Here is a 26,452-nt window from a genome sequence, read left to right as displayed (position 1 = left end):
CAATTGTACATCGAAGAATCCTGACTGTTTTGTCAAGCAGCTGATATGATAACATTTAAAAACAACAGACATAACATTAATGACTTCATTGCTTGCATTGCTAGTTGTTACAGGGAAAATTAAGTGTGTTAATGTAAGAGGAAGGAGCTCATCTACAGTCTTGGACCATTGGAGCCCAATGTAATGAATGTTTTGACTACTGTTTCAGTATCTCCAGGTTTATCAACATCGTTCAGTCTTAACAGCACTGTAATTGCAGAGCAGATGAAGATCATTTAAAACATCCTGTTTCTCTGAAAACTTTCTCTACAAATGCGTTCGCTGGCATGATGTAAGGACATACGTCCTGGGTTATTCTACAATGTCATTAAACCGAATATAAAATTACTGATTGAATTTTCTATTAAAAAATTAATTCAAAGCTCTTCTTGCATATTCTTTATTGGAGACTGTACATCTTTCCCAGACTTTAATTTATACTTAATTATATATTACAGAAATAAGATAAGATTTGTTAATCCCGAAGGAAATTCTGTTTTCCAGAGCACAGCTTCAGATTAGAAGGGAAATAAATATAAATGAAATATAAATGTAACGAAACCCAAATAACACAAATATTATATAGTCTACTTTGTTTGACTTATTATTATTATTAATTACTATTATTATTATAATATTTTTATTAAATCCCAGACAGACAAGAATGATTTCATGCTTGTAGCACGTGGGACTGTGCAAAAGGTCAGTCACGTGATTCTATCATATGATGAAACGAAGTTTTTCCTTTGACCTCTTTTTTCCTTTCGTTTTAATAAGATTTATATGGAACAATTGCGAAAATATATTACATAACCCAATCACCTAAAATACAGAAGATCTATCTTTAAGAAATCGTCCTGACACGTTCAAATTTGAGTATTTATTGTGTGCGCTAATTCATAAAAAAACCCCGCCCACTGAACACCGATTGGCTATAGTCTGTTCTCTGTTCGCCCTGACTGATCCCGTTCGTTCACTGGATTGGTCAACAGAGCCACAGTAGGCGGGACTTAGAGAAATCCGGATGAAAAATAAGGCAGGCTTGGTAGACTTGGGGGTATTTTTTCCCCCATAATGCACCATCAATAGTCTGCAAATAAGGAGTGACTGTTATAACCGTTAGAGCTGCTGTATAGTTTTATTTCTATTGTTATTATTATGTCGGTTCATTTATTAAACAGCTAAAAGTAGAGATATAGAGGAGAAAAGACGAGGGGACGAGCTGAGACGCGACTTGCTGTTGTTCCTTATTATTATCCCCGGCGATGCCTCTTTTCACGTCCAATCCCTTCGATCAAGATGTTGGTAAGTTAGCCAGCTAGCATACATACATATGTATATATAGATATGTGTGTGTATATACACAGGTTAGCTTAGTGATGCTGTATTGTTGTTAGCGTCTGTTCATATTTAGCCAGTGAACGTACAAAACTGCGACATTTGTGAGTATGCGTGTGTAGCGGCAGTAGGCGTTGTTAAAACGGGCTACTTAGCATTAGCTGGCTGATGCTTATAACAGAGGGTTTCCACAGTGTTTTGAGTACACGCGCAGTGTCCACTGGTGTACCATGTCTGAACCCACTTTCAGCCCAGAATAAGGCGTGTAGTGATGCTTGTTATGACCAGGGCTGGTGTTTAATCTTTACTCAGGAGCTACAGTGACACTGCAAATGCTCAGCTCATCTTGTAGAAGCTAAGGAGCGGCTAGCTAACGGGTTTAGCCGGCATTGCTTCGAACTCGCCGTGTGTTGACGGAGCGTCGCTGTCAGGCGAATGGAGGTGCTGATGAAGCTGAGGATCATGAGATGCTGCCTCTGAAAAATTGGGTGTATAGAGAAATGAAGTGGTGTTATGTGGGGGGGTGAGGCAGGGGCAGATCCAGACTTTCCATCACAGGGATGCTGGTCAGATGTTGGATTTCTGATCAGAAGGTTTTGTGTTCACATCCCATCACCACCATGTGCTTAACCGTCATCTGATCAGTTGTATAAATGAGATAATTGTAGGTCACTTTGCACAAGGGTGTTTGCCAACTGCTGGAAATGTAATGCATCTGGACCCATTATGACGTCCACTCACATAAAGAACTGATCACAAATGATTTTGGATTACGAACCAGTTTCATGCAAACACAAATGTTCTATAGACCGGGCGGCAGGGTGTCGGGGTGTCCAGTGCGATAATCTTTATATAATATAACTGGGTTTACTTATTTAACTTAATATAATAAAAATTACTCAGCTTACCTTAATGCAAAATCAGTGGGAGCTTGGTGTTTTTTTCTTTTAGCGATACATCGAAAAGAAGAATATGAGTGAACCCAAGGAAGGAAATAAGTGCAAGTGGTATTTTTGGTTTTTCAATTGTTTTAATTTTTTCCATTAAATTAAATTACTTAACATTTTTTGTCAATAAAACGTCTTGCAGACAATGAAAGTTTCTGGGGGCTTTCGGAGCATACAGAGGGAGACGGCTATTGTAGAAGAGTTATAACAGAGGAAAAGCACGGGAAATTAACACCAGCCGATTTATTAGTAGTAGAGATGTGGCACAAACCCACATGCACATTATTTACCTACACATAAACTCTCTTCATCTCTCTGTATTAAGTGCCTATAGAATACCATCATACCCCTTTGAAATATTTACTTTCAGAGGTTATCAAATTATTGAAAGAAAAAGTGAACAGTTCTGAAAAGTTAGATTAACCAGGTTGGAAAAGTCATCCTTCCACTGTTAATACTTCGCAGAGCCACATTGTTTTAATCTCAGCCATTAATCTTTTTTGGCACATGTCTGTTTTAGCTTTGCAAACCTACATTGGGGAATATTTGCTCATTCTCCTCGCAGAATCGATCCAGTCAATTGGATTCCATGGTGAGTGGCAATGGCCACTCAAGGACATTAATCGTCCTATCCTTAAGTCGTTTGTTTCTTCTATTGGCGGTATGTTAAGGATCATTGCTATGTTGAATGGTGAATGACCTACCCATATTTAGCTGCCTAGCAGAGTGATGCAGATTCTCTTCAAGGATTTGGGTGTACTTGGCAGCATCCATTTCTTTTCAGTCCTGACCAATTTCCCCGTCCCTGCTCAAGAGAAACAACCCCAAAGCATAAATCTCCACCACTACGCTTTACAGTAAGTATGGTGCGTTTTAGGTGGTGTGCTGTGTTTGCTTGCAGTTGGAGTTCAGTCGAAAGGGGGGTCGTATTGGTCTCATCAAACCATAGCACCTTTTGCCTGATGGCATCAGAGTCTTCCTTATTCAGGAAAGGCTTATTCTAGGTCATCTTTGTGTAAATCTTGTGAGATACTTGTCACATGCAGAGACTGACCACTCTTAGTCATAAAGCCTTGTAAGTCCTTCAAAGACAAAAAGCTCCTCTGATCAATGCCCTTCTTGCTCAGCCACCCAGTTTAGACAGACAGCCTGATCCAGGCAATGTATTGGTGGTACCAAAAAAGTCTTCAATGCAAACATCAGTGACCATTTTAACTCGCCAGTGTTGGCAAAAAATAATTGTTAGTCACTGTTCATTGTGCTTTTCAAGTTGTTATTAAACCAGTTGTTGTGGTACTGCCAAACAGACAGTCCTGTCTGTTGCCAAATGCTGGTACCCCAGACTCCTTTATTTATTTATTTTTTAAGTGTAAAATAGACACCTTAAAGAAAGTGTAACATCGTAAATACGAATAACATGGATTCTAAATCAATTTAGTATCATGCTTAGAAAGCCCACCATGCAAGACCCAGTGAATCAGCTGTTACTATAGTAATGATAGTATATTAAAACCGGCAGGTTGATATAAACCTCTTAGCCCGCTGTGTTGTCGCAGCAATGCCATTCTAGAAAACGGATTAACGTTTCAATCAGATTTAAGAATTCAATCTTGTGTAATATCCACTGACTTAATATACACAGACTTGAATTAATTGAAGGGCTTGAATAGACACCTATGTATGGAAAAAGTGACCTGCTATCTGGTTAACATTAACCTTTTCAAATGATTAGATTCACTGGTTTGTTACACCAGTCTTTCTAGATGACTACATGGTTCATGCGTTGGACCATGCAATTTTTTGGCACTCATTTCCAGACACCATTAATTCAGAAAAGTATGAATATTTAGTATATCAGACGAGATATACTACAGCATCCCGGCTATACTAAATCCAACAACTAGTCCGGCACGCTTTACAGATATCTCGGACACCTGATTCAGCCAGTTAAACTTTAGGCATCCTGGTGTGTACTATAAGGACAATCTGTACAGCACCCTACATCTGGAGACCCTGTACTACACTAAGCACTAGAGACCAGCACTCCTGTGGGAGTACCGCGGGACCCGAACCAAACAAGTGCGACGCGGGACAAGATTTGATGTGACTGTGGGTGCGGGTGGTAAAATACTCATGTATGTGCGGGTTGCAGGAGAATCAAATTATTTGCGGGACTCCCACAAAATGATAAATATAAATAAACTGTTATTTGACAGATATTAGACAGATGTGGTGGGGAAAATCCGGTAATTTTCCAAAATAAAACAGATAGTAAATAAAACGGAAATAATGTAAGTTATGTATTCTTACTGTACGGCCGGGTACCAATTGACCCACGGACCCACGGGGTTGGGGACCACTGCGGTAGACTACTAGAGCACACTGAGGCAAAATGTCAAGCGCAAGACAGAGGAGAATCTCTGAGTGCTACAGATATTGCTTCATTATTGAAGAAAGGAACAAACAACACAACAAAACATTGACCTGTTTTTAATTTTAGTTAATTTATTTATTATTATTTTAAATAAGAAAATCACATTCTTTGCGGGAGCGGGACAGAACTGAGACTTTACACATTCACTGAATTTTTCTTTTCACAAATTATTTTTTTGTCAAACACGTTTTATTGGAACCCCTTTTTTTTTTTTTTTTTTTTTTTAAACAATTAGTACTTTTGCAGATTTCATTACTTTTGGGTAAAAGCACAAAACAAAGAAAAGCATAAAGGCATATAATAAAGCCAGAAAGAACGAAAAACCGAACACATAATCGGGAATTTATATGTGCTAAATATTCGTTTTGTACTTTAATAACAAATAATATGGTGCCAGAGCTTATCAAATGGTTCAGTTTTGCCCTTCAGACAATATCTCATTTGTTCCAGGTAGAATAGATGTCCCCAGATTTCCCCAGAACACCAGTAGCAACTTCTCAGCTGTAATGAAACTGCATGCAAGCCATTTGTTTGCAATCTGGTCAGTAGATGTGTAAGATGGGAAGGTTCCAGAATGATGAGAACAGACTAATATACTCATTTAGTATTTCTGAAAGCACCCCAATGGACATTTTTAGTTAGTCATCGAAAAATCACACGATTATGTTGATTGTCTCTATTCTATTATCTTTGATGAAGGATAATGTTCGTGGCGCAATTACACAGCCCCTATGGAAGTACATTCTTTGGGGTGACATGACAGGTTAACTCTTTACTCTTAATTATTGAAGAGAATGCTTCATGACTTGCATTAGAGTAAAAGGATGAACTGTATGGCAGAAGTGTATAACCACACAAGTTTAATTTGACCCATTAAAAAATATATTAACAACCATCTTCAGATGTAGTTTCAATGTAATGTATATTATAAGTTGGTTCAAATGATTATTTTAATATACAGGCTCGAGAAACAAAAACCAAGTCTGGTATTTTGCAAAAAAAAATATTTTCCTTCTGCAGAGAAAGCAACCAGTGAGATGAATACAGCGGAGGACTGGGGCCTCATACTGGACATATGTGATAAGATAGGACAGTCACGCACTGGGTGAGTCACATCGGCTTCTGTCTAGTCTGAAATTTTATTCATCTAGCTGTTTTGAGTTCAATTGTTCAGTATGTCAATGCAAACAAGGGTTGATGGTTTGTTGCTCTACATTTTTCTGCGCAGACCTAAAGAATGCCTTCGTTCTATTATGAGGCGAGTCAACCACAAGGATCCCCATGTAGCCATGCAGGCTCTGACAGTACGCTTGTTCATTCTTAAGCCTCTCTCGAAGCTTGTGAAGTGGTTTTTGTTTCGCCAATGTCATACAGTTCTCCAAGAAAATATTGCAACCGCAAGGCCGATTTTTGTTTTTGCTATTTGCTGAAGACGGTTGTGTTTGAGATCAAGAAACAATGAGACGATAAACAATTTGGAACACCCCAACTTTTTGTTCGAACTGATTTTTTCCAATCAATCAAAAAGTTTGGAATATGTGATTGGCAGGTGTATCTTAATGGCAAGGTTTCCCCTGTTTGTTTAAACAGCTTCTAGCTCTGAATAGCTGAAATTCTGATCTTTTGTCTCATATTATTTATAAGTTCTCAAACCCAACTGTCTTTAGTGCATAGCCCCCTGCCCAACCAACCAAACGGCTGTTCCATTTCTTTTGGGAGGAGACAAAATTTAATGTACTGCCATGGAGTACATGTTTGCTTGTAACTCAATATAGTATAACTGACTCTCGCTTTTTTCCCCACTCTGCACTTTTCAATTTTTATTTCCTCCAACACAGTTATTAGGGGCTTGTGTTTCAAACTGCGGGAAAATCTTCCATTTGGAGGTGTGCTCGCGAGAGTTTGCCAGTGAAGTTAGTAACGTCTTAAACAAGGTATGTTCACTGGTTTATGAAAGTGTGGTCGTTCCATTTATGTTAAGTGAACAAAGCGACTCAGGATTGTCTGTTGTTTTAATCAGGGTCACCCAAAAGTATGTGAGAAGCTCAAGGCCCTCATGGTGGAATGGGCCGAAGACTTCCGAAATGACCCCCAGCTCAGTCTCATATCAGCTATGATTAAGAACCTGAGAGAGCAGGGTGTTACCTTCCCTGCTGTCGGATCCCAGGTTGGTACACTAATGCTACATAAATGTTGGTTAACCTCCTGGCTTACAGCTGCTGGATAGTTTCAGTGTGTCCTGAATAACTGATTGAGTTTTGCAAACCCTGGTCATGTGGCTGGCTTGGGGCCCTGGAGAGGAAAATAATGACATGCTGACCGGTTTTAAGTGTCTGAGCCTCTGTATGTGGAAGAAGGCGGATAGCATTTTCCTCCGAGTGTTTCAAGCCTTCCTGGGACGCAGCGCCATCAGCGGCTTAAAAAGATGCATCTAGCCATCACTCTTCTCTGTTGGTAGCTGCTGTATAATAGAAGAGACTTGGTTGGGTGGAGGGAATTGGACAAAATTTAGGAGAAAATTTTAAATAGCAATATCTGTCTCCATCTATCTGTTTATTTCTCAAACATTAAGTTACTGGACCGGTATCTAAAGCGTAGTTTATATTTTGGGAATGTGCAAGTTGGACCATTAACTTATATGTTTTGCAGGCAGCAGAGCAAGCTAAAGCCAGCCCTGCTTTAGTGGCCAAAGACCCAGCAACATCCACAACCAAGAAAGAAGAGGAGGACTTGGCCAAAGGTGCACCTTTTATAACAGTGCTGCAAGAGTGACCTCGTATTTTTATAGTATTCTATTTTACATACTGAGGCAAAACCAAAAAAAAACAATTTAAATTTTTTTTTATACCTTTAGCAATAAGTACAAACTGAACAGACAACTAAAATCTGAAATAATATGCAAACAAAGTTAATAAAGGATAGGTTGTCCATTATTTTGTGATCAACCTGCAGAAAGCCTCACACACAGCTATATACCAGTACTGTATCTTTCAGTTGTAATGACCCCAGATGACAGATAGGCTTTTAAAGCACAGTGTTAAATGTATTTCAACTTCTCTTTCATGCTCTAGTGTATATGCTTTTATAAAAGTACAAAAGAAAAAAAGGGTAGAAGGATTTTGACTTTTTGATTTTATTTTCCTACATGCAGCCATTGAGTTGTCCTTGAAGGAGCAGCGGCTGCCGAACCAGGCCTCGTTCTCTGGGCTTTACCCGAGCGCGAGCAGCCTTCTCACCTCCCACAAAGCAGAGGGAAGGAAAGTCCGGGCTATTTACGATTTTGAGGCAGCAGAGGACAACGAGCTGACCTTCAAATCTGGAGAGATCATCACCATCTTAGACGACAGGTCACCCTCTACCTTAGAAGCGTGGTGGAATTAAAAAACTTTGATGAATTTGAGCATACTTGTTAAGTTTTTCTTAATGTAAACAGGATATGCTTATACGGCTTGATGAAGAACAAATTATTTATTTATTGCAGTGACCCCAACTGGTGGAAAGGTGAGACTTATCAGGGCGTGGGCCTTTTTCCATCCAACTTTGTCACAGCAGACTTGACAGCAGAGCCAGAGATGAGTAAGTAGAGGGGTTATTTTTGTCATCTTTCGCCTGTTGTCACTACTAACCAGCATGGGTATTTGTATTTTATTTTATTTTTTCGCTTCCAAAATTTTAATTAATTATTCTGTTACCATTTGACTTCTTTAAATTTCTGTTTCATGATGTTCTTACATTATTATATTTTACAAAAACCTATTTCACGCAGAACTCTGTTACTCTGTTCGACCAGTGAAAACGGAGAAAAAGACGGTACAGTTCAGCGAGGACGTCCAGGTCGAGACTATAGAACCAGAGCCTGAGCCTGCCTACATAGATGAGGTGAGGGTTAATCCTATGAAGAAAGTCTTCTACACAATAAAATGCACAACGTTGCACAAAACAGCGAGCTATGCTCCGATTAGGAGTTTGAGTTCCTGTGTAGTGTGCTTTTTAAATGGATTGGGCTTGATCAGTAGCTGTACAAACTCAATAAAAGCTACCTGGCGTCATTAATAGTAGCACTAATGGACTGTAATGCATGCAGGAGAAAATGGACCAGTTGCTCCAGATGATCCGGAGCGCAGACCCAGCAGATAACGAGTCGGATGCCTGCGAGCTGCTCCAGCTAGAGGGTAGGGCACAGGGCCTTTTCTTGGCTACGTATGCGACATATTAGGTCTTCCTCTTTTGTATTTTATTTGGATATGGGTGTTTTTACTTTTTTTTTTCTTTTTTTCTACTTTTGTTCAGCTAGCTGCAACCAAATGGGTCCACTCATTGATCAGAAACTGGAAGAAATTGACAGGTATTGATAATTTTTTTTTTATTGATGATCGGAATTGTCTGTCATTCCTTCTAAGAAAAAAATCTTTTATTTTTAATGATGTTCTTCATGGTGTCTTTCAGGAAGCACTCGGAGCTATCGGAGCTTAACGTGAAGGTGATGGAGGCACTCTCGTTGTATGCCAAGCTGATGAACGAGGACCCGGTGTATGCCATGTATGCCAAACTGCAGAGCCAGCAGTACTACATGCAGCAGCCTGGGACCTCACAGCAAGTGAGCGACTCCCTCAAATTACCTTCACTAAGACCAGATCAAAAACAAAATCATCTTTATTGAAACCTGAGATATCTTCTCTTTTGCATTTGGGTTTTATTCTTGAAGAAGATCTCTTTACTATTGTGCATGCCTTCTAGTTGAGTAATGCTGTGTTGTCCACAGGTGTACCAAGGACAGACAGCTGCAGGACAGTATGGGGTGGCTGCTACAGGGGTGCAGGGTTACAGTGTTCCTGTGGAGCAGATTTCTGCCATGAACCAGGTGCCTGGTCCTTTACCAGGGCAACCAGCACCCGGGTAATGACTGAACCCATTTTTCTGAAAAAGATTGTTGTGAAGGCTTGAAATGATCCTCCTTCACTTTACCATATTGCAAATTGGAAGTTATTTTGAGCCAAATAAAAAGTTATTGTAAGTGCTGGAAAATAATACGGCAAGAAACATACTAAGTAGTATGCTCATAAGCGTGGAATTAAACACAATGCGTCATGCTGTTATAGTCTGTTGGTAAAATCGAAAACACCTTGAAATGTTTTCCACCCCCCCCATATTCATGTCCTGCTTCCTGTTGCTGGATTACACAAGCAGTTTGCCAGTGATTATAATTTCCTATCTTATATTAGTTTAGTCATATAAATTGGGTGGAACATTTAACAAAACCAGTTACCTCATCGGAACCTCAAGAAATGCACACTTAGCTTATGTGACCTCGGTCCATGTGGATGTATTGTTAATATAGAAAGGATTCAGCCTATTGATAAAATCCTGTGAACCGAACCGCAACACCTATTTACCCAATCCGACTTGAGAATTCATAAGTGCTGTGGTATAAATACAAATAAAATGAAAGCATTTGTTAAAACCCTCATGACGTCGATAAACATGAGGTTTACACGGTTTAGAGACGTTCAAGAAGATTGTGAAAAATTCTTCCTACACGATTGGAGAACTACAATGTTCAATTTCAAGCCATGTATGTTCTATCATTCATTGTAACGCGTTAAATGTGTGTATTTCTTTCCCAGTGATGTGCACATGTACATGGGCCAGGCGCCTGTGTACAGTGCCCCTGCAGGCAGCATGGTTCCGGCTGAAGTGCAGCAGGCGTACCAGAGCTCCGGCGGTGGACAGGCGGGCCTGACCCAAAACCCCAGCTACAGCTGTGCCAATCCCACAGACCCACAACAGAGCCCTTACCCGGAGAAAGCCCTCTTATAGGACCCACGTACATGCCACTCCCCTCTCCAGTACACATACCATACCTTACTCCTAAACAAGAGGCTGTGCAGGCTAACACTAAAACATGGCTACAGGGCACTGAAACAGACTGATCCATGCTCCCAGTTCAGTTAATGTTTCTGATCAACGTGTACGTTCATACACACTACGCTCAATCTGTAATGCACCCAGACAGTAGAAACCACAAACGCGTAGTCAAGTAAAAGACGCAGGATATCGATTCACTACTGACTGGTTACATTATGCAATTTGAAAAAAGGCAGACAGTCTCTTTCTCTTTATTTATCTCTCTAGCGCTCATGCTCTTTCTTTTACTCTCTCTCTCACTCTCATACACACCACATCTCTCTCTCTCACTGTTTTAAAATATATCTCCCTATCACTATCTCCATTTCCTAACTGTATCTCTCTTTCTGTTCACACTATATTATATCTTCCATCTTCCATCCTTCCATCTTCTTTTTTTGTCTGTCTGACTCACTAGCTCTATCTCGTGTGTCTGTCTTTCTCGCTTTGTTATTCTGTATGTCTAAAGTTCTGTCTCTCCCCCTTAAGTTATTTGAGTTGGTGCTGCCCTAATACCTACTAAAGACTACACACTTACTAGGAAAAGCTGAAACACAAAACGGAGCATGCACATGTACATAATTTTCCCTTCTGTTATGGAACTGTTATGAAACAGTTTAGGTGTTTGTTGCTACAGGGTTTCATAGGAGATGGTTTTTTTTCTTTTCTTGGGTGTGTGTGAGCGTGAGTGAATGTGGGGAGCTCAATAGGCATACGAGTGTATGGCCTTCATGTGTCGTTAGTTTTCAAAAAGCATTGCAGCCATTCCACCTCTCCTGCGGGGCCGTGTAGCACAGCACCAGCATGTTTCCTAACAGTGGCAAATCTTTGCAGTTCTCAGCAGGATGGAGCAGCCCATCAGCCTTCGGTCTTGAAGCATTTCTTTAACACAGTGTTAAATTGATTCTTACTTGTAGTATGTCTTTATTTATTTTGACTGTCATTTTTAAATGCACTGTACTTTGATATAAGAGAAGAAGGATGATCTGCTTCATAATGTAGATGTGTGTGTGTATATATATATATATATATATATATATATATATGAAAACCTGTGTCGCAGCAGCTGCTCCTTCTGTCGAAAGAGCACAGTGAAAGGCATGTAGTAATATTACTCGAAGATGTTATGCACTTTTGATTTGGACTCTCAGTCTCAAGTTGTAAAACGTTTTAACCACAGAAGGACTAAAGCGGCTAACTGAAAAACGTTTAGGCACTGAGAATTTTTTCAACAACCTATAAATGGCCTTGTGCATTTTGCTAGGTCTAATTCCCCCTGCATCAAGAACCAGTTGTGTAGGATGTATGTGGGAATGAGTGTAGTCCACCCTAATGTCACTACATTTTTAATCATTGTGGGAGTCAGCAGAGGCCGGAAGTCGGTCCGTTATGATGTGTTATCGGGATCAGCGGTTGTGTTCTTTTTTTCTGGTGTCATCTGTGTAGGTGGAATATCTATATATTAAGAGTTGCTAAAAGATCTTGACCAGGGACAATGAGCCAGTTCCAACATGGTCTGCCGCTTTTTATACACAGCTGTGATCCCGAAAAACTTTATTCACAGGGAGAATGACCGTTTCCATGTTTTAAAGGTTCTTGATGTATCGGTTCTCTTAAATGTAACTAGTTGTTTATGTACTATTTTAATCATCTGAATGGTTAGTATTCACAATAAAATTAGCCCAAATATACCTTGTGGTCTGGTGTGTTTGGGGTTTATTAAAATGGGAATAAGTAAGGACTAAAATAGAATCTTAATAGACAATTGTATTGCTTAATACACGTAAGTATTTAGCTTTAAAATAAAATTCAAAATACTTGCATGTATATAAGCAGTGCATGAATTTGGGAACCTTGTATTTTATGCTTATTTTGTGTATATGCAACAAGGTAGGTAATTTGACTGTATGAAGATTTACTTTCAGCAAACAAAAATATGAATTTACAAATGTTGAACTTTATTTCGATTGCAAAATTCTCCCTTAGCATGAATAACTTTACACACTCTTGGCACATGGACAGTTTCTCCAGACATTCAGCTGAAATACTTTGTTATTCCTCTACTAAAACTTGCCAAAGATGTTCATTGGTTGAAATGTATTTATTAGTATTATTATAATTTTTAATTTTTTTTACTTTGTGATCCAGTTCATTCCAGAGAAGTTCAAAAGAATTTAGGTGCGATGACTGGGCAGGCCAGCCGACTGTTCTCTCTCAAAATATTGCTTAAAAAAGTTGAATGCATTTCTAGTTATTGTCTTCTTGTTGGCTGAAATTAGTTCCAATTAGCCACGGTCAATATGAAATAGCATGGCTCTGAAGTACGGAATGGAAGCCATATTAGCTGGAATAAGTCTTTAACTTTCCTTGCTTCAAAATAACCCCAAACCATTAAGCTTCCACCTCCATGTTTGACTGTGGGTGTGAGCCAGTCTGTTAACGTCTCCTGTTTTCTGTCTTGCACAAGTTCTGTTAGAGCCAGAACTTTCTTCCAGTCATTTGCTGTCTAATCCTTGTGTATTTTGCCTTTGTAACATGTTTGTTGCATATAAGGAAAAGGAACAACTATGTGCCTAAAAAAATCCAAAAAGCTAAAACCTGCCATGGCCATCTCAGTCCCCTCACTTTTACCCCGTGAGAAACCTGTGAAGTGGAGAAATATTCTCAGACCAATCACGACAGTGATGCGGGAAGTCCTGCCTCCCTATATACACCGCTGCTGACGGTCCCTGCCTCATTCTCGTTCTTTTCCCTGTGAAGATCCTTTTCAGGAAACCTATCCTCAGCAGATCTTCTGGGGTGGCCCCTAAACTGTTCATGGACGAGCCATTGAGGTGCATCTCCGAGCGCAGCTTCTTCTTTTTGAGGGGATATTCACTGTTAAGGCGAATATTTTTGCTTCTGCTGTTCCTTTTTCACCTCGGGTTAAGTGAGGTAAGGAAGGTAATCTTATGAAACCTCTTTTTTTCGAGAGGCACGTTGTGGTGATCTTGTTTATCTCCCGGTGTTCGCATCTCCGTTATGGCGACTGCAAGCCCATCCGGTTGCACGGTGGCGGGGAAAGATCCCTCACGACCGTGTGCATGCGTGGTGGCATCTCAGCCAAAGACTCTTATACCCTGTGCATAGTGTGTTTGGTGTTTAGGCACGCACAGGCTGTGCTCGCTAACCCTGAGTGCTGCCCGCACTGCTCTCGTTTCCCGTTAAGCATTTGAGAGCGCCGAATGCAAGTTGCGGCCGCAAATGAAGGAGACCCATGTGCTATGGGCCCTTCCCCCATGCCAGGTGAGCTCGAGCTGGACCTCGTTGAGATGTGTAGGAGAGCAGCCAAAAAGCTCTCTATCGACTGGTCATCTGCACCAGGACGCTGAGAGGGATTTTTATGATGGGAAGAGGCTGCCATTGCACGCTTCCTCAGTTAAGCAGCTGATTCCAGCCGTCCCTACATGTGTCGCAGAAATGCTGTGATTTTGGGACAATCCCTTCTCACATAGAGTACCTGTTACGGTTTCTCTAGACTGGAGAGATGCACAATATGAAGGATTTTGGGATGTCCAACCCCCCTCGTTGAACTGTCTGTGACATGTCACCTCCACTCCAATCGACAGGCTGCCCTGTCCTCCTCCTTCACTGCCGGGACGGAAAAAAAGGCTGTCCACCTCTCTTTTCCAAAAGATTTACCGCTCCTCTACCCTGGTGGGTAGAGCTTTAAATGCCACCTCACTGCTCACAGCATACCAGGCGGAGCTCATGGAAGAGACTGGGAGGCAGACTGATGCTGGGTCACCTGACTTGGCCTTGTGGGAAAAGATCTGCATCATTGCAGATCTCAACCTGCGTTAATCAAGGGGAGCAGTCCAGAGCTGCGGCCGCAGCATGGGTCTGCCCGTGGTGGGCAAAAGAGCCCCATGGTTGGGATTGACAGGCTTATCAGAGAGGGAGAAGGTGAAATTTCTTGATGCTCCAGTAGAGCCAAAAGCCCTTTTCAGGGCTGCGGCGTCAAATATGCACCAATGCAAGAAAGATGGGGAAGCGTTTGAAGCATGCCTCCCGAGAAAGCCCCTAGGCCCCCTCACCCCAGCAGTAAATGCAGGTGGAGGCTTGCCAAAAACAGCCCCAGCACAGAAGCAAGGCCTCTTTTGCGGCAGCAGCAGCTAGGCATTGCCCAGCAAACTCTCAGGGAGGGAAGAAAAGACAGGTAACCTAACCAGTGGTCTGATTTTGGGTCAAAAGAGGGGCTACAGCAGTCTCTGTAGCACCCCTCAACTCATCTGAGGAGTCTTTTCCTCCCCCTCTAGTGAAAAAGCGTTGGGGAGTGATTCAAGAACAATGTACAGTGAACGGAGTTTCTCCGGTTAGAGTTTTGGCACCAGTTCCCCCAGTGCCCCAAAAGTTACTTCTCCCCTCTCCACTTGCGAGGTTATTTAAGAGGGAGGTCAGAAGGTTCTGTGTTCATTCTCTTTCTCAAACAATACAAATGTGTTCTGTGCATCTAGACAGTGGGCAGAGTGCATAGACGTGTGTAAAGAAATCACATAAAAACATACACAGTAAAACTCGAATCAGAGTTGCAACCCCCAGCTCCGCCTCTAGATGGTGCAACCGTGCCGTCTGTGAGCAGAAGCTGCAGCGGCACGCTTTCTGCTCATGCAGAGAGTTGGCACGCATGCACAGTTCACCCTTGGGTTTTGTCCACAATACAGCGAGGGTATCATCTGAAATTTGCCGTGAGACCACCACTCTTCAACAGTGTGATATGGTCAACAGTGGAGGAGGAATCAGCTCAGGTTTTAGAGGACGAAATAGCCTTTTTATTGAGCCAAGGGGTAATTCGATCGGTACCAGGGGAATACAGCCAGCACGGTTTTTACTTTGTCATTCCCAAGAAAGCGGGATTCCCATCCCATTCTGGATTTATGGAACATCAAAAAACACCTCAGAAAGTACAAGTTCAAAATGCTCACAATAAAAGCATTATACAGTGTTATTCATCCTAGAGACTGGTTTACATCAGTGGATCTGAAGGATGCTTACTTTCACATAAGCACTTATCTGGCACACAGAAAATTCTTACTTTGTCTATCTGGGCACAGCCTACAAATTTTTGACAGTTCCGTTTGGGCTGGCACTAGCCACAAGGATATTTACCAAATGTGCCGAGGCTGCACTGTCACCGCTGAGCGTAGCGGGTCTCAGAGTGTCACTGTATTTGGACGATCTTCCCCTCTGCACTCCGTCACAGCGGCAAGCGGAGGTGGATGATGCGAGTGTGTCTTTTTCATACCTGAAGGGCTAAGGCTTCAGAATAAACGAGACGAAAAGCTGCTTGGTGCCCACGCAGGAAATAATCTACCTGGGTTTTAGGCTGAACTCAGACCTGTATCAGGCTTTTCTATCAGAGGAGCGCATCAATTCGCGGTTGTCTCTCCTAGAGGAAAGAAAGTCCCGTTCTAGAGAGGAAAGAAAGTCCCGTTTAGACTCTGTTTATGCCTTCTAGGGCTAATGGGATTGGCAGTGTCTGTCATCCCGTTGAGACTGTTGCAAATGAGAGTTTCAGTGCTGGGTAGCGGTGCAGCGCTTATGTCTGAAGCGCCACCTCAACCGCAAAGTGATGGTGTCATCACTTTGCTTGCGCGCTCGCCGTCACTAGAGAACTTACACTTATCTCGAATCGGGAACCCCGCTGGGAGCTGTCTCCCTGAGAAAAGTAGTGCCAATGGATGCTTTGCTCACAGGTTGGGGCACAGTGTACGAGGGCAGGATAGAGGAAGGAAATGGCCCGTTTTGCTAGGGTATGCGCACATAAACTTTATAGAACTTTTAACTGTGTTTCTAGCTTTGAAACATTTCGTGCAGTTTCTTCGGCGTCACCACGTCTTGGTCAGATTGGGCAACACGATGGCGGTGGTGTACATAAATCACCAGGGCAGAACACATTCTCCTCGACTTCACAATCTAGCGCGAGAACTCATGGTGTGGGGCATGAGCATTTTCAATTAAAAAAAATACTCATTGCACTCTATTCTTTTCTCTGGCGAGAAACGGCACCCTGGCCTCTCCAGTTGCGCAGAGATCTCCTCTCGCTAGCGCGCCGAGAGATTTTTTACCCAGCACCGGACAGAGTGGCTCTCTGGGCCCTGGCCCGTGAGAGGTTGAATCTGAGTGTCACTGGTTGCCTCCGAGGTTGATTGAGACGTTTACGAATGCGAGAGCAGCTTTGATGCGCTCTGCTTATGAGAGGAAATGGAGTATATTTGAGCTATGGTGCGCACAAAGGCAGATTATCCCTTTTCACTGTTCTGTGTCAGAGGTTTTGTGCTTTTTGCAAGAACTTTTAGATAAGGGCATTGCGTTTTCAACTGTTAAGGTTTACCTCGCTGCTGTTTCTGCATGCCACGTAGGGATTGACGGGATTGACGTAGCAATTTGTATTGCTTGTGTGCAGGTTTATGAAGGAAACGCGGTGCCTGAACACGTTTCCAAAGCCGCCGATTCCGCCGTGGGATCTGTCTGTGGTCCTTAGCGCGCGCTCTCAGCCTCCTTTTGAGCCAATAGAGAGTATTGGTTTGAAGCTCCATTCGCTGAAGGTCGCTTTGTTATTGGCTCTTTTTACCACGGAGTGGGTTAGTGAATTTCATGCTTTGTCGGTTTATAACTCCTGTATGCGGTTTGCTATGGATTTCTCACAAGTGACTCTCAAGACTTCAAGATCTGGCATTTGTCCCTACGGTCAGCTTTCGCCTGCAGGCAGGTGGATTCATCCTCCTCGCGCAGACAGCGGCATCACTGTCTGCGCCCTGTCTGTGCGTTACATCACTATGATGGGATTGAGACGGAGTAATCAGCTGTTTGTTTCATGGGCTGATTCTCGTAAGGGAAGACCCTAAAGGAGTCCCTAAAACGGGGCCTCGGGACAGAAACGTTGGGTCCTTCCACACATTGAAGGCTCAAAAGGCATGCCACGAGACCTTGATGGTATGATACGGATTCCCTCTGGGGTAGAACCCTCTGCCCCGGAGCCACCACTGGAGGGGCCTTATGTGGAGGAGGCCGAGTGGATTCGGAACTGCTTCACCGTGAGTGGCTAGCCTTCTCTTACCATCCTGACTGTGGTGAGGATGACTTTGATCCGGGCGGGAGACAACCATGCCCGCAACCTGACTGAGTCCCGCACCACGCCCAGAAAAGTGTTTCTCTGTACTGGAGAAAGTGCACTCTTCCCGGCGTTCAGTCTGAACCCCAGTTCCTTCATGCAGACAGGCGAGAATGACATCTCGATGCCGAACTGCCTGGTGCTCTGAATGAGCCAGTATCAACCGGTCGATGATATAATTCAAAATGCGGATGCCCTGGAGCCGCAGCGGGGTCAGTGCTGCATCCACGCATTTCGTGAAGGTATGGGGTGAGAGTGCTAGGCCGAACGGGAGGACCCGATATTGGTAAGCTTCGACCCCGAAAGTAAACCTCAGGAACCTCCTGTGTGCGGAAATAATGGAAATGTGGAAATATTCTTCCTTCCGATCTATCGTAATGAACCAGTCCTCGGACCTGATCTGAGTCACAACCTGTTTGAGGGTAAGCGTCCTGAACCTGAGCTTCATAAGTGGGCGGTTCAAGGAGTGAAGATCCAGACTGGGATGCAACCCGCCATCCTTCTTCGGAACAACAGTACGGACTGTAGTAGCCTGACTCTTGAACCGAGGGGGGAACCACCTCTATGGCCCATTTCCCCAGGAGAGTGTGCACTTCCTGTTCCAGGACCAGAGCCTGCTCTGTGGGACACAACCAATTGAACTGGGGAGTAGAAGATGCGAACTGAATCGCATAGCCCGGGGGTCGGCAACCCGCAGCTCTAGAGCCGCATGCGGCTCTTAAGCGCCACCCTAGTGGCTCCCTGGAGCTTTTTCAAAAAAAAAAAATAATAATAATATAATATTATTTCAGTACGATATAAATTAATAAACATTCTTAACGTTTTTCAACGTTGTAAAAATGTGTATAATAAATATTTAATTTCAACATTTTTGTCAACGAAGATTTACGTAAAAAAAAAATACATAATACATTAAAATTATAATGGAAGTTAAACTTAAAACAGGTCCCCTGGTGGTCTAGTGGTTAAGACACAGCGCTCCCACTGCTGCGACCCGGGTTCGTTTCCCGGTCAGGGTACCATCCCCAGCCACTCTCAGTGCCGGTCCCAAGCCCGGATAAATTGGGGAGGGTTGCGTTAGGAAGGGCATCCAGCGTAAAACATGTGCCAAATCAAACGTGCGGAGGATCCGCTGTGGCGACCCCTAACGGGAGAAGCCGAAAGAAAGCAAACTTAAAACACCATCGTACAGCAGAGTAGTCACGTGGTGCGTCATTCTCTCCAGGATGCGCTGCAGGGAAAATAAACATTTAATCATGAATGCTCACTATGTATTTGTAGCCTACTTATCATTTTGATACTAAGGGGGTAATATAGACGCTTACATTACCTTCATTATAAGGCTTATATAAGGCGTTTAATTTTTTGCGGCTCCAGACAGATTTTTTTTTTTTTTTTTTTGGTCAATATGGCTCTTTCAACATTTTGGGTTGCCGACCCCTGGCATAGCCCTTCTCTATAGTCTGCAGAACCCACTGGGAGACCTCCGGCAGCCCCTCCCAAGCTGCCTGTAAGGTTTCTCAGGGGAACCAACCCCTTGGGGCTGGCCTTTGACCCACTCAGAGCGGCTAGTGTATTGCCCCGCAGCCGATGACACCCCCATCCGCAATGAACTTTCGAGTAGAAAGATGGGGAGCGAACCACTGGAGTGAGGCTGTGCCTTGAAGCACGTCTTGTGGCAAGTCTAACAGATGGCCTCCTGGACCCGAACGGCCGGAGCAGCGTACTGCGGCTGTTGACACCTCCTGAGAGGTGGCGGGTCTCCCCCATCCGTACCGAGACTTTGGGCGGAAGTGGACATCGTAGATCGTAGATCATCAGGATCTACGCACCACAGCTCACTTGTTGGAGTCAAGGGTGACCCTCAGGTCAGCCTGCTCCTTCCTGGGCTTAGAGCGTTGCCGGGGGCCCTTAGGCCCTGCCTGCGGAGATCGGGTGGCAACGATCTGTTTCTGGGCCTCATGGGCTGCCGCCGAACAGATCGGCGAAGAAGGTACTGCTGAAATACAGCAGACAGCTTTTTAGACTCCTGGAACCTGTTCACGACCGCCGTCACCACGTCGCCAAACAGCCCAGAAGGAGTCATTGGTGCGTTCAACAGCACAGCTCTATCCTTATCTGGGGGGTCAGATAAGGTGAGCCACAGATGTCTTTCTGTGGCTACTAGGGCTGCCATGGACCGACCAACGGCCCGTGCCGTGTGCTTAGTGGCCCGAACGGTTAGGTCAGCAGCACAATGCAACTCCTTAATATCATCGACCCTGGAGCTAAGTCCCTCATCCAAATCACGTAGAAGGTCAGCCTGGTATGCCTGCAACACACCCATGGTGTGGAGGCAACCCGCAACCTGGCCCGCTGCTGCGTAAGCCTTCCCTACTAAGGCTGATGTTGCACGCAATTAGTAGGGAACACCGGGGCCTTTAGCGACGATGCTACGCTAAGGGAGAGATAGATAGCTAGCGTCTCTTCCACACGTGGCATCGCCCCGTAGCCACACTCCTTAGCCCCAACCACGTTCGCATAGAGCGAGGAGTGTTGAGAGAAAGTGCACGCGGCATAAGGGGTCTCCCAGGACCTGTACACCTCGGCGTGCAGGTCGGGGAAGAACAGAAGGCCTCGGCACCGAGGTAGTGACACAGGACACAGGAAACGCTGCATCTGCCTTTCCACCAGCCAAGCTAGATCCAGCTTGGATACGGCATGTGTCACGACCTCGAGGACCTCCTCATACTTCACAGGCTGTGAGGAGTCCACGGGCTCGCTAGCATCCATCATCTCATCCTCCTCGGAGGGAGAGACATGTAATACCGCGCTGCTCAGGCCGGGAGAAGATGCAGCCATCGGGCCTGCTTCCCTGAAAGAGCAGGTGCTCGATTCAGCAGGAGAGGCTGGAGAGGACTCATCCAACTCCAAACCTGCTGCTAAATCGGCCTGCGAGCCCCACGAGCACCGGCGCCGCTTTGCCTCGGCAAGAGCAGGACCGTAGCCACGAGGGAGAGTGCTCTTCTCCAAGAGCGCTCTCTGGGAGCGAATTGTGCACTACTCGCCTATTGGTCAGATATCACACGTGGTTCAGAGCATGGATAACGAAGGGGCGTTCCCAAAGTTCCCGAATGAGGAACTGGTGTTACGAAGGTTTTCTAACCTTAAAAGCCAATATATGAGAAGAATCATAGCTGTTGTCTTAGCAATGAGAGGAAGTGCAAAGATACATACACACACAATAATAATAATAATGGTAAAACAAGCTAAAAAAAAAAAAAGGTTATGAAGTGTTTGAATTATTTTTTTTTTGGTCATGTTTGTTTCTTTTACCAGAGGGAAATCCATTTTTTGAAGCTTATTTAGATTCAGGTTTGCATGCAGTTCTTAAAAGTGCTTTATATTCCCACCCGCTTGTGACTTTCATTTTCCTTTCACTTGTCTTATTGTCCAGTCATGTGATTCAGCAGAACACTATAAAAAAAAAATCATAAACTACTCTCATTCTGCTTTACCCTTTTTTATTAACAAGAAGCCCTTGGACACTTTCTACATGTTTATTGGTTTCACACCAGTCGGTTATTTGTGGAAATCTAAGGATTGGCATTTCTTGAAAAACTGAAACTATCCTGTCTGGCATGGACAACTGTGAAGGCCAACGTCACTGAAATAACAATTATTCCATGTTTAATTTGATTAAATGAAGCTGATATGTTTTGTGCTTTTGCCACATGATTGGCTAATTAATAGTGGCATAAATGTACAGATGTTCCTATTAAACTGGTCACTGTGTGTATTTCTATATCCATTACCTGGGCAGAATTTTATACAAAAATAGTAGTGGATTTCAGATGACTTCTGTAAAAAAAAAAAAAAAAAAAAGAGAGAGGGAGAAAGAGAGAAGCATGGCTTCATCATTATGACAATAAAAATGAATAGGACTGGAAGTGCAGTGTAAGCAGTAGCAGTGTCCAGAGTCCACAGCAGCAGTCAGTTCACTGTGTGAACAAGTGTGTATCAGTGGGGTAGTGGATGCACCTGTCTTGGCTTTAACTCTATTAACTCTACTATTTTCACACAGACAGCACCAAATCAGGATGCCTTCTGGAAGGACTGTCAAGCTTATCCTGTATGAGGTGTTAGAATTTGCATGTCTGTGTGTGCCTGTGTTTGTGGTTCTGGAGCGCTTTGCATCACTTCTAAGCTTTGTGGAATTAAATAACAGGACGGCTTACTGGTTGGTGGTGGCAGCATCCATAGCCTATGTGACCTCTGTGTCCTTGTTTGTCTGGGTGCCACTAAAGTACTTCATCCTGAAGTCCAGGGGTTTCCTTGAAGAAGTTACCCACTGGTAAGTATGTGTTGTCTTTGTATGTAATGACCCTCAGTCACCATTCACCGTGTATCCTTCTGTGTGTCTTAACTGCATCTCACATATTAGAAATCGAATTTGCAGGTTGGGCAGATATACACACAAAAAATCTCTGAAATGCTTTGGAATCCCATTGATTGCTTGTGTGTGTGTGTGTGTGTGTGTGTCTCTCTGTGTGTGTTTCGAGGTGTGACTGCAAATAAGTGGGGTGTCATGGTGCTGAAGTGGGTAGCTAATAAATGTGATTTTTTTCAAAATTTGTAATGAAGTAATATTCTAATTGTGCTTTGATTAAAATATATAACAATGCCTGTTTCAATCATATTATAAAATATAGGCTATATACTCTATAATTGCGCCTGTAATGAGAAGTGGGTAAAACGTTACACTTCCGTCCTGAAGGGAGTTTAAATCATTGATGCTCATGAGCCCTTAAGCAAGGCCTTTAGCCATCAACTGCATAGTTGTATAAATAAGATAATTGTAAGTAATTCAGAGAAGATTATTAATATCACTATATCTACTACAATGGCTCAGGACCACAGGGTGCATTTTATCGCCTATCACTGCACATCTCAACAATGATGGAGTTGTAATAAATGGACATTTGCTGCCACCCAGATGAGGGTTTCCTTTCGAGTCTGGTTCCACTGAAAATGTTGCTTCCTCATTCCTCAAGTTTTTCCTTGCCACAGTCACCACTGGCTTGCCCAAACTTACAATTATAAGGTAAAAACTTACATTCTTTTATAACTGCTTTATTTCTATAAAGCTGTTTGAGACAATGTCCATTGTTAAAAACACTATACAAATAAAGATAAATTGAATTAATTACTAAGAATAGAGTGCCTACCAAAGGCTAAAAACATAAATGTAATCTGGTGCTGTTTAGCCTGTCTCTATAACAAGTAGAAATAAATTTGCGATACTTTCCTGTTGTTAGAATTATTTTCACCCTTATTCAGAGTGATTAACAATATTCGCATTCATACAACTGAACAGTTGAGGGTCTTGCCCTAGGGTCCAGCAGTGGCAGCTTGGTGGTGCTAAGATTTTAACTCATAACCAGCTGATCAGAAGACCAACTACTTAGCAACTACTTCCCTTTATACTGTATATCCAAGGAGTTCCCTTTGTACCAGAGATATTTTTCTTGATTAAACTAAACATGTGAAAATCTCTTCTTCCACAGGAGACCTGTCACTCTTGCCCATGCACTTCTCTGCACGCTACCATGTTTTGCCATTGTCATTTCCAGCTCGAAGGTAAAATTCCACTCTGGTTGTACATCCACTTATAATCTTGTTAAACATTTCATTATATGCAGATTCTAAATTTAATTATCACCGAAGGTCTCTACTTTACCAAGCATGTGACAGTTTGTGAGTTGGTGTTGAAAGCTGAACCAACTTTTAAAGGAACTGTTGAATTCTTTTCAAGAAATTAGTTATAAAGTTTTTATGTACATTAATTGTAGGTAACAAAAATAAAGATAGCCAAATGTTACTTTTTTAGCCTTAATGAATCTATCAATACCATTAGCTGGAAACAAACTTTATGTTGTAAGCTCTAATGCACTAATATGACCAAGCAACTTTGGTATTCTTCAAATAATAGTAGAACATTTAATTTGTAGTTAAACCGAACATTATAAATGGTATAAATAATTAAAAAGAAACCAGTGGCAAATGTGTCCTCATTTTTCACTAAGGTACTACTTCTACAGTTTTAAAAGAAAGGTAAATGGTCTTGTGTGTGCTATTCAGTAAGCCACACTCAAAACAACGGTTTTATCATTAACTCAGGTCATACCAGTGGAATGTCAATGGTTTTTCTATTACAGCTAACATAAAGCTATAATAACAATTGTTACGGGTTATAACTCAGTGGCTAACAAATACAACAACATCTGTGATATATATATATATATATATATATATATATATATATATATATATATATATATATATATATATATATATATATATATATCTGTCTAACAATGTAACAATGCTCTTCTGACTCCAATTTACATCTTGGCAGGTTCAGTTGGATGCAGAAATTTTACATGACCATTTTAACGAGCTTCCTGTCTCTTTGGTGCTCTTTGCCCTCATCTGTGTGGACATTGTAGAGAGAATTCGTCCATATCGCCTTCGAGGACAAGGTATAAATTTATGACAAATTATTGAACTGAAGTAAAGTCAGTTCGTTTATAACCGAAACGAGTTTTCAAATATTCATTAACTGTAGATAAATTTACAAACATTTTACAATGGTTTTGAAAATAGTTCAATATATATATTTAAAAAGTGTTAAAATTGCAGTACAATTCACGCAATTATGCAGTCAGCAAATCATGAGGGAAATACACTAAAAATCTATTCAGATACAGGTTTCCAGGTAATATATGATGTGCCATCAAAAGGTTTTGAGACTAAAGGTGCTAACTGATGCTATTCTGACCACCTGTGTTACCATGTCTGCGATTTCATCAAGGAAAGCAAGTTAGAAAAAAAGAAAACATGAAATTCTGAAGACCTTTAATAAGCTCAACCCCCGGAAAATGTCAAAACTATTTGGCAACTTGTGCATGGTGATCGTCCGGAGAACAATCCACACGATCTCACATCCACCCACACCCTACTGGCCATCTTTGGCTTCTGCAAACTTCGCCCATTTCCCGGAGATAAAGATCCAGTTCATAGGTCACCGTTTTGGCACCATTGCGGAGATCCAGCATGAATCGCATGACGTGCTTAGAAAAGAAGACTTCCAGGACATATTGCTGAAGTGGCAGAAACTGTATTGCAGTGTAAGGGGATTATTTTGTGTGTAAATATAGATAAATAAAGTACATTCTTATATACATAGCTAGCCTCAAAACTTCTTGATACCACCTCATACACATCAAACATCAAAATGGGAAAAATATAGTCTATGTGAATTTGAGGTCTGTGGGGCCCCTTATTAAAACACAAAAAATTAACATTTAATGTTGAATTTCTGTGAGCTTATGCCTACTTGTATTGGTGTTAAATTCTTGAATATGACTGTCAAGAGTGGAATTATTTTTCCACTATTCAGTGGAAATTCTGTAGATTCTTGTGTGTACTGTAAGGTACTGACAGCCACACCATGGTCAAAGTAATGCAAATTTATGTTTTGTCCACATTCTAGTGTTTGGTTTAAACATTAGCTGAAGCAAGTGACCTATATCTGCATGATTTTATGCATAGAACTGCCACATGATTCAATAATTGGCAGATAATTGCATGAAGCTTACAGCTGTTTGTATTAAAGTGGTCAGTGATTGTTTGCAATTGAAACTTAATTGACAAAGTATTTATTGGTCAATTTCTATTATTCTTAATGTATTTTCTCAATAAACAGATAGGCTAGACTTTGAGGTTCCTGGGCCTGTTCTGACTCACCTGGAGCAGGTGTCCACTGTGTCATCGCAACTGCAAGCTAACAGAGCTGCAAATGGCTCGGTGCTGAGGTCAGAAGGCATAAACACATCACCGACAGGACGCTGGGCCAACATGGATGGCATCTCACGTACCTCCAGTACGGCCTACCTATACTCTCACTCCCACTATGACTTCGGGTGTCTTCGCTTCATGTGTGTTAGAGATCCTCGCCATGAGCTCTTCCTGGAGACATTTGTATTCTGGCTGGATACAGTGGAAATGATCAGAGTAGCTGGGGTTCAGAAGATTTACTACTCAAATTGGGTCTTTCCTATCTACATTCTAAGCTTTTTATCAATTTTGCGTGGGGTTTTAACTCCTCACAATCCAATGCTAACTACTTTAGGAGTAGTAGCCCAGGACCTGCCTTTCCTGGTTTTACGGGTCTGCCTGGTCATTCTCTATGGTTATGTGACTCCGATACTCTATATCATGAAGAATTTGCTCTCATGTCTGACTTTTGTTTACTTTCACTTTTTGACAAAACTGAAGGTGTTTAACAGAGGAAGCATGTTCTGATACCTCAGAAGAGTATGTGTGTGTTTGTGCGCGCGCGTGTGTATTAATTGTAAACCACTACATTATATATAATATACAGTGCCTTGCAAAAGTATTGACCCCCCTTGGCATTTTTCCTATTTTGTTGCCTTACAACTTGGAATTAAAATTTATTTTTATTTGGATTTCATGTAATGGACATACACAAAATAGTCCAAATTGGTGAAGTGAAATGAAAAAAATAACTTGTTTCAAAAAATTCTAAAAAATAAATAATGGAAAAGTGGTGCGTGCATATGTATTTATATGTAT

The 26,452-nt window shown here is 42.2% G+C and overlaps 2 protein-coding genes across 3 annotated transcripts; both read left to right on the top strand.

The window, feature by feature from the left end:
- Positions 1-1,062: 1,062 nt before the first annotated feature.
- On the top strand, positions 1,063-12,353 carry stam (signal transducing adaptor molecule (SH3 domain and ITAM motif) 1). 2 transcript variants are annotated; one of them, XM_046851403.1, is made up of 14 exons: positions 1,063-1,344; positions 5,779-5,863; positions 5,987-6,062; positions 6,597-6,692; positions 6,779-6,925; positions 7,408-7,498; positions 7,910-8,105; positions 8,240-8,334; positions 8,525-8,637; positions 8,843-8,930; positions 9,049-9,103; positions 9,205-9,355; positions 9,521-9,654; positions 10,383-12,353. In XM_046851403.1, exons 1-14 carry the CDS (start codon positions 1,305-1,307, stop codon positions 10,573-10,575), a joined length of 1,560 nt encoding a protein of 519 aa, XP_046707359.1. In that variant the 5' UTR covers positions 1,063-1,304; the 3' UTR covers positions 10,576-12,353. The 2 variants fall into 2 exon arrangements, with proteins under 2 accessions (XP_046707359.1, XP_046707360.1); XM_046851404.1 differs by having other exon boundaries at positions 1,064-1,344; positions 8,549-8,637.
- Positions 12,354-21,791: 9,438 nt separating this feature from the next.
- On the top strand, positions 21,792-26,243 carry tmem236 (transmembrane protein 236). Its single transcript, XM_046852110.1, has 4 exons — positions 21,792-22,148; positions 23,362-23,434; positions 24,213-24,336; positions 25,563-26,243. The coding sequence occupies exons 1-4, from the start codon at positions 21,895-21,897 to the stop codon at positions 26,159-26,161; spliced, it is 1,050 nt and encodes a 349-aa protein (XP_046708066.1). The 5' UTR covers positions 21,792-21,894; the 3' UTR covers positions 26,162-26,243.
- The last annotated feature ends 209 nt before the right edge of the window (positions 26,244-26,452 follow it).

This window comes from Silurus meridionalis, chromosome 6 (assembly GCF_014805685.1).
Source record: "Silurus meridionalis isolate SWU-2019-XX chromosome 6, ASM1480568v1, whole genome shotgun sequence".
NCBI classification, from domain to species: Eukaryota; Metazoa; Chordata; class Actinopteri; order Siluriformes; family Siluridae; genus Silurus; species Silurus meridionalis.
Note: the sequence above shows the minus strand (reverse complement) of the source record. Positions and strands in the feature narration are given on the sequence as shown.

What these genes read in the sequence shown, in the direction of transcription:
- stam (XM_046851403.1), top strand. Translation starts at nt 1,305, where the DNA reads ATGCCTCTTTTCACGTCCAATCCCTTCGATCAAGATGTTG. An exon ending in TAGCCATGCAGGCTCTGACA is followed by an intron (nt 6,063 to 6,596) that starts GTACGCTTGTTC and finishes CCTCCAACACAG; the next exon opens with TTATTAGGGGCTTGTGTTTC. An exon ending in TTAGTAACGTCTTAAACAAG is followed by an intron (nt 6,693 to 6,778) that starts GTATGTTCACTG and finishes TGTTTTAATCAG; the next exon opens with GGTCACCCAAAAGTATGTGA.
- tmem236 (XM_046852110.1), top strand. Translation starts at nt 21,895, where the DNA reads ATGCCTTCTGGAAGGACTGTCAAGCTTATCCTGTATGAGGTGTTAGAA. An exon ending in CTTGAAGAAGTTACCCACTG is followed by an intron (nt 22,149 to 23,361) that starts GTAAGTATGTGT and finishes CTTCTTCCACAG; the next exon opens with GAGACCTGTCACTCTTGCCC. An exon ending in TTGTCATTTCCAGCTCGAAG is followed by an intron (nt 23,435 to 24,212) that starts GTAAAATTCCAC and finishes ACATCTTGGCAG; the next exon opens with GTTCAGTTGGATGCAGAAAT.